Here is a 12582-nt window from a genome sequence, read left to right as displayed (position 1 = left end):
CGTCTCGCACCCCCAAGTGCCTGTGAGACGAAAAACCACAACTTTGCAACTTTGGGCCGGCGGACCGCCAGAGGCGATTGACATCTCACAACTTGCACTTTATTCCCCAATCGAACTCGTGTAACTGTCTATCACCCGTTCTACCGTCCACAGCTTTACTTGATAAACAAAAGTAGGATAAGAATGAGCATCACACTGAAATAACCCGCATACATGGGGTGTTCGAGGTGCACATACAATACAGACTGCCGACAGTTCAACAGGGCGCGCGCAGCTCTTAAAGGGGTCACACCTTATTTCCACTCATTACAGCTTCCATCCTACTGAACAAGGTACCGGTATAGAGGGCGGAAGGGATCAGGCCGTGAGTGCAGAGACGGCTCTGCGCGAGTGGTATTTACGACGTTAAATACAAGTACTCCACAGCGACTCTAGGGGTCGCCGTTTGACAAAAGCGGAAAGCTGCATAGTGTGCCTTTAAAGTCTGTGTAGAGAGAATGGTGTCATCTTGGCGGCCCCTAATTTAATAACATATGATCGTTGCGACGGAAGCGAATCAATCAAAACTAACTTTAGCTGGAAAATAACTTTTAAAAGAACCGCTATAAAGCCAAAACAATCTCTGTTACCATAAATTATACGTTTATCTCTGTGAAGCTGCTTTGAAACAATCTACATTGTTAAAAGCGCTATATAAATGAAGATGACTTGACTTGACTTGACTTGACAGAAGGCAATTTCCTAGGCAGATATTGACTTGGGACTATATTGGGGGGGGAGCACAGGCAAAGCACTTACTTGGGCGCAGAGATATTACGCAACACCTGAAAACTTCCGTCAACATACCGGCGTGAAAAGTAGCCGGCTATTTTTCCTACAGTAGACATTGTGAATTGTGATGAACATGGCTGATTTTGTGAGAGACAAAGAGGGTGACCTCTCAGATAGTCAAGATCCAGAACCATACCTCTATGAACCAGAGTTTGAGAAGAGGAGCTGCGCGCTTTGGAAATAGATCGACAGGAGGAGGAGGTTGCGATCGCTCAACAGCCTGAGGACCTGAGGATGAGAGCCAACATGAACTGGTGATGTGAGTGTGGGGGAATATGCCAACTTATGCTGACTGAAATAGAGTCTCCGAGTGGGACAAGGTACTGTCATCGATGACCAGGCTCAATGTGGGGGGGATTTCAGGTGTGGCGTGATATCTCTGGTCATGAGGTCATACACACTTAGGATGACTTGAGGGTAAGTAAATCATGGGCTATTTTTCCTTTTTGGGTGAACTGATTGGTCGTGGCGGAGGTGTTGCAACCATTTATAGAGATATTCTAAATGTTACTCAGAAAACGGGTTATACGTTTATTTCATTTGAAGTACTTGTACTAAATGTTACGCTCTTAGATGTTAGAAAAACATCCCTATTATCTCTAGCCTTGGCTACCGTATATAGACCGCCAGGGCCTTACGCTGATTTCCTAAAAGAGTTTGCAGATTTTCTCTCAGACCTATTAGTCAATGTCAATAAAGCATTAATTGTTGGAGATTTTAACATACATGTAGATAATCCAAATGATGCGTTAGGAGCTGCGTTTACAGATTTATTAAATTCATTTGGGGTCAAGCAAAACGTCACCGGACCAACACATCGTCTTAATCATACACTCGATTTAATTATATCACATGGAACCGATCCAACCGATATAGATATCATTCCACAAAGTGATGAAGTCACTGATCACTACATGGTAACTTGCATATTACGTACTGCTGTAATATGTCATGCGGCGTCGCGTTATCAACCAGGCAGAACAATCCTCCCATCCACCATAGATAATTTCTCAAATTGCTTATCTAATCTGTCTCAGCTGCTGCCTGAACCCAAACAAACAGATGAACTAGAAGAACTAACTAGCACTATGAGCACCATTCTCTCTAGAACATTGGATGTGGTTGCACCTATTAAATTAAAAAAGGTCAGAGAGAAAAATAAAGCACCATGGTATAACAATACTACACATGTTTTAAAGAGAGAAACCCGTATTTTAGAGCGTAAATGGAAACAAACTAATTTAGAGGTCTTTAGAATCACGTGGAAAGACAGTATGTCACGTTATAAAAAGGCCCTAAAAGCAGCCAGGGCTGAGCACCTCCGCAAACTAATAGAAAACAACCAAAACAATCCAAGGTTTTTATTTAACACCGTGGCTAGACTAACAAATAAACAGACGTCACCCGAACAAAATATCCCGTTACAGTTCAGTAGTAATGATTTCATTAACTTTTCAAGAACAATTACAGTGCTTTACAACTATAGAACAAAAAGAGTTAAATAAACTTATCACTTCATCTAAAACAACAACATGTTTATTAGATCCTATACCAACTAAACTACTGAAAGAAGTGTTACCTGTAGTGGAAGAGCCTCTCCTCAATATTATTAACTCGTCTTTATCTTTAGGTCATGTTCCAAGAACATTTAAACTGGCAGTTATAAAACCTCTCATTAAGAAACCACAATTAGATCATAATAATCTAGCAAATTATAGACCCATTTCAAATCTTCCATTTATGTCTAAAATAATAGAAAAAGTGGTGTCCGCTCAACTGGGCTCTTTCTTGCAACAAAATGATATCTATGAAAAGTTTCAGTCTGGATTCAGACCGCATCATAGCACTGAAACTGCGCTCGTTAAAATCACAAATGATTTACTTTTAGCTTCTGACCAAGGCTGTATCTCAATACTAGTTTTACTTGATCTTAGTGCTGCGTTCGATACTATAGATCATACATTACTCTTAGATCGACTACAAAATTATACTGGTGTTCAAGGACAAGCACTAAGCTGGTTCAAATCATACCTATCTGACCGCTACCATTTTGTCTATTTAAATGGAGAAAAATCGATCATAACTCCAGTAAACTATGGAGTGCCGCAGGGATCTGTATTAGGCCCTCTGTTATTTTCCATATATATGATGCCACTTGGAAATATTATAAGGAAACATGGAATTAGTTTCCATTGTTATGCTGATGACACTCAAATATATATTTCATCACGGCTGGATGAAAACGCTAAATTTTCCAAATTGACAGAGTGTGTTAAAGATATAAAAGATTGGATGATGCGTAATTTTCTTTTATTAAATCCAGACAAGACAGAGGTAATACTTATCGGTTCAAAAAACCGCCCACAAAACCTCGCACAATTCAACTTTAACATCACAGGATGTCCTGTTACCTTATCCTCTACAGTAAAAGACCTGGGTGTTATACTCGATTGCAACCTGTCTTTTGAAAATCATATTTCATATGTTACAAAAACTGCCTTTTTCCACCTTAGAAACATTGCTAAGCTACGTAATATGCTATCAGTTTCTGATGCAGAAAAGTTAGTTCATGCATTCATGACCTCGAGACTGGATTACTGTAATGCTTTATTAGCTGGTTGTCCTGCATCCTCAATAAACAAGCTACAGTTAGTCCAAAATGCCGCCGCTAGAGTTCTTACGAGATCAAGAAAATATGATCATATAACACCGATTTTATCATCACTGCATTGGTTACCTATAAAGTTCCGTATTAATTACAAGGTATTGCTACTGACTTATAAAGCCCTAAACGGCTTAGCTCCAGTCTATTTAACGGATCTTCTATCGCCCTATAATCCATCGCGCTCTTTAAGATCACTAAATTCAAGGCTTTTGGTCATACCTAGGATATCCAGAACCACCAAAGGAGGGAGAGCATTTTCACATTTGGCTCCAAAACTCTGGAATAGTCTTCCTGATACTGTTCGTTGCTCAGACTCGCTCTCCCAGTTTAAAACTAGATTAAAGTCGCATCTCTTCAGCCAGGCATTCATATAATCCTACAGTTCAAACTACAATCCGGCCTCTAGCTCATAAATGCCAGAGGAGAACTGGCCCCCGACTGAGCCTGGGTTCTCCCAAGGTTTTTTTTTTTCTCCATTAGGTCACCTGATGGAGTTTTAGGACACCATTAGGTCACCTGATGGAGTTTTAGGACACCATTAGGTCACTTGATGGAGTTTTTCGGTTCCTTGCCACTGTTGCCTTTGGCTTGCTCAGTTGGGGATATTTTGGGGATATTTAATTTAATTTTATCAATCAATAAATTTCTCTTGAAACAAACTTTGTTGTATTATTTTAATTTAATACTGTGAAGCTGCTTTGATACAAACTGTATTGTGAAAAGCGCTATACAAATAAACTTGACTTGACTTGACTTGACTTGACACCGGCTATAGGTGGAGAGGAGAGATTTGGCTATAGGGTGATGTGTGTTGATGTGTCTCACTTTGTTACTCAGCACATGAAAATAAACTACTTACCGTGATCTCAGACTGAGGTGATGTGGTTTTTCTCCAGTGTGGATCATCTCATGTCTTTTCAGAGATGATGACTGACTGAATCTCTTGTCACAGTGTGAACACTTGTAAGGTTTTTCTCCAGAATGGATCTTCATGTGTCGCTTCAGGTGAGTTTTAACAGAGAAACTCGTTCCACACTGATCACACGTGTGCGGCTTCTCTCTGCTGTGGATCCTCTCATGTCTTTTCAGATGTTCAGACAGACTGAATCTCTTGTCACAGTGTGAACACTTGTAAGGTTTTTTCCAGTGTGAATTCTCTGGTGCCGTTTTAAACATTTTGCTGTAGTAAAAGTCTTCTCACACTCAATGCACATGTACTCTCTCACACCAGTGTGAATTTTTTGATGTGTGTGTAAATATTGCAGCAGTGAAAAACTCTTTCCACACACAGAACATGAATGCGGCTTCTCCTTCGTATGAACTGTCAGGTGTGTCTTCAGGACTGATGCACTACAAAATGTTTTGCCGCATTGATCACATGAGAACGGCTTCTCTCCGGTGTGGATCCTCATGTGTTTCTTAAGATTACCTTTGCTTGAGAATCTCTTTTCACACTGATCACACATGAATGGCTTCTCTCCTGTGTGGACCCTCATGTGAACATCAAGTTGCCTTTTGTCAGTGAAACACTTCCCACATTGATCACACGTGTGCGGCTTCTCTCCAGTGTGGATCCTCTCATGTGTTTTCAGAGATGATGGCCGACTGAATCTCTTGTCACAGTGTGAACACTTGTAAGGTTTCTCTCCAGTGTGGATCCTCTCGTGTTGTTTTAAGTCTATCGCTGTAATAAAAGTCTTCTCACACTCAAAGCACATGTACTCTCTCACTCCAGTATGAGTTTTCTCATGTCTATGTAAAGTTGACAGCCATGAAAAACTCTTTCCACACACAGAACATGAATGTGGCTTCTCCTTCGTATGAACTGTCAGGTGTGTCTTCAGGTGTGATGACCTAAGAAATGTTTTGCCGCACTGATCACATGAGAACGGCTTCACTCCAGTGTGTATCCTCATGTGTTCTTTAAGATTTTGTTTGTATGTGAAACTCTTCCCACACTGATCACATGAGAACGGCTTCTCTCCAGTGTGGATCCTCATGTGTTGCTCAAGAATTCCTTTCTTTGTGCAACTCTTTCCACACTGAGTGCAGGTGAAAGATTTCTTGGCTCTTTTCTTTATAAATGTCTTTTTAGTCTTTGAGCGACTCAATGGTTTTCCTTCAGTATTGACATGATGTTCCTCCTCCAATTCACTCGGTTCTTCACTCTCCTCGCTCTCTTCCATCAGATCTTCACTCTCCTCCTCCACTTCACTCAGTTCTTCACTCTCCTCCTTCACTTCCATCAGTTCTTCACTCTCCTCCTCCACTTCACTCAGTTCTTCACTCTCCTCCTTCACTTCACTCAGGTCTGAAATCAAAGAGAAAATTATTAATTTAATTTTCAGTACATCAAAATAATTCAAAGAGAGAAATATAATGTGAAAGGACATGAAAGTGAGCCCTGGTGTAATAAAATCGGCATCACGGTTATAAAATATTATGATAATTTGATGTCTTTTCATAAATTGATTATATGTCCTTGAAACTTTCCAAAAATGGCACGAATCCCATGTTTCTTTAGCAAGAACTATTACATATATTTTGTAAATGACACAATTATCTAACATGATATTAACATTATAATATACAATACTGCCATATTTTGACACCAACTTTGAGATTGATATTTATTTGACAAAAACCGTTAATTATTAATGGCCGTTCACACTAGACTTTTCCTTGCACTGACTTCCATTCATGCGCATGTGAAAGTGGGACACCAGAAACACAAGCTCAAGTGAATTACCCTGTGAGAAATAACACAAACGTTTATTAGCATTACCCATGTCCTACATGTTTCACTCAACCATGTTTCTCCTGACATGATTTTCCTCCTTTCAAAAACAGAGCATTTCTTAAAACTGTGACACACAGGAAGTGACATCATCTGGGCTCTTTCTACTGCATGATGGGAAGACAAGAAAATAATCTCAGTTTTTACACAAACTGTAGCACTGACTGTATTCATCAACCCTGTTACCAAAGTTACTCCAAGAAGAATCTCTATAACTAGGCCTGTCACGATAACAAATTTTGCTGAACGATAAATTGTCCAAGAAATGATTGCGATAAACGATAATATTGTCGTTCTGAGACCATTTTTATCTAATATAATGATAATGGCATAATAATGCAGGTACACCTTTTCAAAGACCTATAAACCTTTATTTCTAAAGAATATTAAACATTGAAAACGGAAAACATTTTAAATATCCACAAAAAATTAACAAAACAACCAAAAACAATAAAAGCAATGGACTCTCAGTGTCTGTTAACAAAAAAATGTACTTGAATAAATAACAAAAACAATAAATAGAATGGATGTAAACAAAATTGCACTTAAAAAAATATTAAACATTAGGCTCAGACATAAATAGTGATACATTCCATAACAGGCAAAACTGCCAGGACCTTTGTAAACAAATAAAAAAGGCTCAACAGGCCATATCACACCATTGTGCACTGTCCTCCTGTTACTTTGTCGACTAAACAAACGCCCAAGTGATTGTGTACTGTCGGGAAGACGGAGACGCACTTTATTGCGTGTATATGCTACGCACTGATAATACTTGGTTAGGATTAGGGGTGAGGAGTGCGTGCGTATCATATGCACGCAAAAACTTTTTTGGGCGTATAAATGGCACAAGAAATAACATTCGTGGTATAGATACGCATTTTCATAAGATCGGGCTCGACATACCGGATCGCTCAGGTTAAGTGGTTCACCACGATCATTCGGTTTGAATCCGAAGTGCTCCCACACCACTCCATTTTTTTTTCTCCAACTCACAACTAGCGTCTTCTCTCTCTCCCGGCAGTCGCCGCAAGCAGTCCCGCTTTCCCACACAAATACCATGCAACTGACAAGAGGGCTCACTCCTCCTATACGCTAAGGAACCGAGAGTGGTCATCCAGTCTCTTTGGTAGAGAGAGAGAGAGAGAGAGAGACGAGGAAAACAAACAAGCATGCAAATGGAATTATCGTGGGCGGAAAAATTATCGAGCTATTTTTTTTTATCGTGCGATTAATTAATTTATTGACTATCGCGACAGGCCTATCTATAACTATGAACAACATATGATATTTGACAAATACAACTTTATTAGTAACTTGGTGTTTACTGATCATGTAAAATAAAAGTTACGATAGTATTTAGCTTGATCTGATGTTGACAATCAATATAAAATTCTCAAACCTTCCTCTACTGACCATTTGTTGAAAAAACAAAAAACAAACCCAGCAGGGCTCCAGATTGTGACCAATTGGTCGCATTTTTGCCTGCCGGTGCGACCAAATATTTATTTAGAACAGACAGTTTTTGGGTCCCATTGACTTCCATAGTAGGAAAAAAATATACTATGGAAGTCAATGGGACCCAAAAACTGTCTGGTTACTGATATTCTTCTAAATATCTTCCTTTCTGTTCAGCAGAAGAAAGAAATTCATACAGCTTTGAAACAACATGAGGGTGAGTATATGATGACAGAATTTTCATTTTAAAAGTGAACTACTCCTTTAACATCAAAAAAAGGTAGGCCGTAAATCTTTATTTACTGTTGGATCACATTTGGCTATATAATATTCTCTACTGCATGCTTATGCTTCTCTGTAATGGACAGTCTGTATTCATATTTGTGGGCATAATTGCCAGGGGTGGTAGTTATGTGTCACGGTTTTGGTCTGGTTTTGTTCTTGTCATGTTTGCTTCCTTGTCTGTCATGTGATCCCTTGTAGTCATGTGATCCTGCCATGTGTCTTGTCATGAGTTTATTGTCTGATTGTTTGATCATTGTTCACAGGTGTCCCTTGTCTAGTCATTAGTCTGTGTATTTAAGCCCTCATGTTTGCCATGTGTCTTTGTCAAGTATTGTTTCCTGTAGTCTGCTGTTGTGTGAAGTTCATGTTCTTGCTTTGGTTTTTTGTTTTCATGCCACGCCATGTTTTTGTTTCATGTTTTGTTTTAGTTATAATAAACTGCACATGGGTTCTCATCTCTCAACTTGCCTCCAGTGGATCCTTTATTACATTATGTTTGAGGCCTATAATAAAATTGTACCTCTTAGTTGTGTGTGTGTGTGTGTGTGTGTGTGTGTGTGTGTGTGTGTGTGTGTGTGTGTGTGTGTGTGTGTGCGTGTAGCAGAGTCAGCGCACGTCAGAGAGAGCTTAAAGTGATATTGATGTTGGTCTCGGGTCGGGTTCGGGCTGAAAAATTGCAGACGTTTTCGGGCAGGGGCCGGATTAGGGCTTAAACACCACGGGCCGGGTCTCGGTTAAGGCTGGATTTTTTGCCCCGTACAGGGCTCTAAGCAGTATGCTAGCTGGAGCCGTTTACCTCCAGTCTTTGTGCTAAGCTAGGCTAGCGGTGGGTGCGTCAGACAGACTTACGGCACACACGGATATGATAAGTGTATGTATGGACTTCTCTAACTCTGGGGAATACGGAGAATAAGCCAAAGTCCCAAAAAGTCAGCGTGTTCCTTTGAAATAAAACTGCACATTGTAAAATCTGTACGTTGTCTATTTATTATTAAAGAATTTGTCAGTAAAAAAAAGTTAGTCTGGAGCCCTGCCCAGAACATTCTGTACCATTTCATAGTTGAACTGTTTATCTAAATGTAATGAAGTGCTTGAATGTTTCTAACATGAATGTTCTTCAGCATCATGAATGAATGAAGAATAAACACCAACCTCTTTGTTCTTCAGGATCTTCAGTGTGTTTCATTCTGCAGGGTTCTGGATCACTCATGTTCTCACTGTCCTCTTTAATAAACTCAGTCTTTGCAGATTTCAGCTCTTCCTGATGCTCTGATGCTCGTCTTCACTTGTAGCTGATGGGAATTTACAGCATTTATTGGAGAATTACTGTGGGAGGAGCTTCACTGATGATGAGATTGCCACAGGAGGAGTTTCACTGATGATGTGATTGCTGTGGGAGGAGCTTTTCTGGACATGTATTCCAGCGTGGGAGGAGCTGATCTGCCAAAATCAAAAAAATCAATCATGCGTTTAAAAAAAAAAGAATTACGACACTTCTAAGAATTTATGTCGGTCTATCTATTTATTAGACATCCATCTATTTGTATTGCTAATCCCAAATATTATTCTGCTTCTTCATTAAAATACAGAAATTAATATAAATAATTTAAATTCTTCCAATTATAAATAATGGTAAGAAAAACAGTTAAAATCATAAAAACAGAAATAAATCTGCATATAGTAGCCAACAAATCCCCTCAGTCTGCTCACACCAATGATAATGAGCTTTAAGTGACAATTTACAGGAGATCTGAAGCCATCAGCATAATAAATGAGGTGAAAACAGGAACTATTGTCATGAAATAAAGAGTGTTTTCAGCAGATCTGTTAATATTGATGAGCCTCAGACTATCAACACTCATTCAACAAGCCAATCAGGATCATCAGCAGATCATCTCACTTTAATCTGAGTGTTAGCCGTTAGAAACACATTATTTGAGTCAGGATACATGATAAAAGCCTGTGAAACTGCTATATTGAAAGACAATACTGTAATCTTTCACAATATGACATGGATAAAACATCAATAACACAAAAACAATCACTAATGACACTCATCTTCATCAACCACTACAGAGAAATAATTACAGCAGCATAATATGTCCACATTAATCTAAATCTAGTTTGATTTTGACATTAATCAAGTACTTAGATCTATCATTAAAATAATATGCGCTGAAACTAACAATGATCATAAAACATTTAAAACTAAAGAGCATCACAAAGCAATATTGTTCAAGAGTAAAACGCTATTAATTTATTAACATGTAGCCTAAGAGTTGATTTAATGTCTCACGTGGCTCATTATAGGCTCAACGTAAAGTAAGAGATCGATTCACATAATTCCCCTCACAGATCTCAAACTTTACCTCTTAACTTGACATTCAGTAACAGTTCTCACTCCAAACATCAAGACAATCACACAAACGAACACAACATCGCTCAGGTCTGAATGAACTCAACATATTCTCCTCATGCTCGCTGCACTAAAGTCGCACAAGTATCAAGTAAGAAAAGACGCACAAGTATCGCTGTGATCGATGAAAACAATACAGAAATGAGCCTGTCGCTTAATCAAACTGTATAAAGTGTGTGTGATGGTTGTGTAAATATGAGAAATACCGTGAACTGCTCTCCTCAACTCAGAAGACTCGACGCTGCGTCCCAATTCGGTACTATCCGCCCTATAGTCTCAGAAAATAGAATTAGTACATCCCAGATCGTAGTAGGCTATGTTGGTTTCAAAGATACCCGGATAGTCTACTATTTCCGGTCAGAATCCATAGTGCAGATCGCGCGTTGGCCGAGGATAGACCTTTTACGCACCGCATTTTCGACCGGAAATACGTCAATGAAGTGTATTAGAACTTCCTGTTGTCATAGCGGCAGATACGAAAAATGGCAGAGTCGAAGAGTCGCAGTTTCTGTTGTGTTCCAGGCTGTTTGTCTTCCAACCAAAAACAGCCCTACCTTTCATTTCATTCTTTTCCTGTGGATCCAAACCTGAAACCCAAATGGATACAGGCGATCCGAAGAGAGGAAGGGCATAGTTTTAATGTAAAAACAGGTAGCACCTATGTCTGCAGCCGGCACTTTGCTCCGGATGATTACAGTGGTGGCTGCGTCGTTCGTCGCCTGAAGAGTGGTGTTGTCCCGAGCCTATTCCCTTGGAACAAATTTACTGCTCCTTTGAGAAGGGAGTCAGTATATGACAGAACCTTCAAACGTCAGTCTATACCGCTAGGCTGTGAAGATAGTGACATGGTGGCTAAGGCAGGAAGGATGGATCACGACTACGTGACACACCCACCTGTAGGTAAGATTGTTCATAATGTGTTTAGTTAACGCTAGTCAACTATGTGTACCGTTATTGGATAAATGCATTTCTACCTGAACAAATTAATGTTTATAATATAAGCTGTTCACGAAATTCAACTAACCTTAGCCTCCATCTGTAACATAGTCTCATGCTGTCTAGCTGTAAGGGGCCAGAGATGGGCAGTAGGGCACAACCTAATGCTTTTTGACTTTCTCCATTTTTGTAAACCTATTTTGGGTTCAGAGTATTTATTTTTCCCAAAATTAATTTTATACCATGACCATATAACAGTTTAAAATGTAATCTGATCTAATCAAAAACATATACAAGAAATCTTAAAATATTTTCTCAATAAAATACAATTAGTAAGTGTTCATATAAAATAATGTCATTTTTTTAAAAAAGTAATGAAACAATTTATTGATGTGGCAGCTAGTAAATACACAAAGTTTCATCATACTAGCATGTGTGGAAGTATTTAAAACAAGTGTGTTACAACTGGCCCTGTGTTAGGTTGTGCCCCGCTCTCCCCTATTTTAATTACATGTATTTAATTACTTTTGAGGATTTTGTATTTTCCTTAACAAAAATAAATGAAATGTAATTTGTAATTAAATACTTAAAATACTTTTTAAAACATGATTACTGTGTTGTGTTGAAAGGTAGCATAAATATGTTAAGACTGGTTTTTAATTTCTTTATCTTTACAGGTGCTCTGGATGAGGCTTTGGATTACATCCATGACTTAGAAGTAAAGTTGCAAAACACTGGTCTACCACCCCCTACTCTCTTCAGCCGATACTGTTCATCAGACGACCAAATCCGTTTCTACACCAAATTTCCATCCGAGAGGGTTTTTACTATTTTTTGGGAGTCGATTGCACCCTCTGCCCTTAGACTGGTGTACTGGACCAAAGCACAGAGGGCAGGTGAGGAAGGCTGCCAAGATCCCAGCCCACCACGCATCATGCCATTAATAGATGAGTTCTTGATGTACTCCATGCGGGTTGCTGTTGGCATGAAGGAGCAGCTCATTGCTGACATGTTTAATGTGAGCATTGCCAGGGTCAGCAGGGTTACCATCACCTGGGCCAATTATCTTTTTATGATGCTGAGCTCACTTCCCATCTGGATAAGCAGGGAAAAGGTTAAGTCCACTATGCCCCTTAAATTCCAGAGGTACTGTCCCAATGTCAGAGTGATACTGGACTGCACAGAAATTTGCCT

The 12582-nt window shown here is 39.3% G+C and overlaps 1 protein-coding gene across 3 annotated transcripts; it reads right to left on the bottom strand.

The window, feature by feature from the left end:
• Positions 1 to 4264: 4264 nt before the first annotated feature.
• LOC309492299 (uncharacterized protein) lies at positions 4265 to 10746 on the bottom strand. 3 transcript variants are annotated; one of them, XM_082161209.1, is made up of 3 exons: positions 10679 to 10746; positions 9189 to 9476; positions 4265 to 5807 (listed from the first exon to the last, which is right to left on the bottom strand). In XM_082161209.1, exons 2-3 carry the CDS (start codon positions 9244 to 9246, stop codon positions 4582 to 4584), a joined length of 1284 nt encoding a protein of 427 aa, XP_082017335.1. In that variant the 5' UTR covers positions 9247 to 9476; positions 10679 to 10746; the 3' UTR covers positions 4265 to 4581. The 3 variants fall into 3 exon arrangements, with proteins under 3 accessions (XP_082017335.1, XP_082017337.1, XP_082017336.1); XM_082161211.1 differs by lacking the exons at positions 9189 to 9476; positions 10679 to 10746 and adding an exon at positions 7200 to 7797 and having other exon boundaries at positions 4265 to 5687; XM_082161210.1 differs by lacking the exons at positions 9189 to 9476; positions 10679 to 10746 and adding an exon at positions 7290 to 7797 and having other exon boundaries at positions 4265 to 5687.
• Between the last annotated feature and the right edge of the window lie 1836 nt (positions 10747 to 12582).

This window comes from Leuciscus leuciscus (genome assembly GCF_965113295.1).
Source record: "Leuciscus leuciscus genome assembly, chromosome: 1".
NCBI classification, from domain to species: Eukaryota; Metazoa; Chordata; class Actinopteri; order Cypriniformes; family Leuciscidae; genus Leuciscus; species Leuciscus leuciscus.
Note: the sequence above shows the minus strand (reverse complement) of the source record. Positions and strands in the feature narration are given on the sequence as shown.

Coding starts and splice junctions, on each gene's coding strand:
- LOC309492299 (XM_082161209.1), bottom strand. CDS start 9,246: ATGAGTGATCCAGAACCCTGCAGAATGAAACACACTGAAGATCCTGAA. Junction 5,808..9,188: donor AGATCCTGAAGAACAAAGAG/GTTGGTGTTTAT, acceptor CTTTGATTTCAG/ACCTGAGTGAAGTGAAGGAG.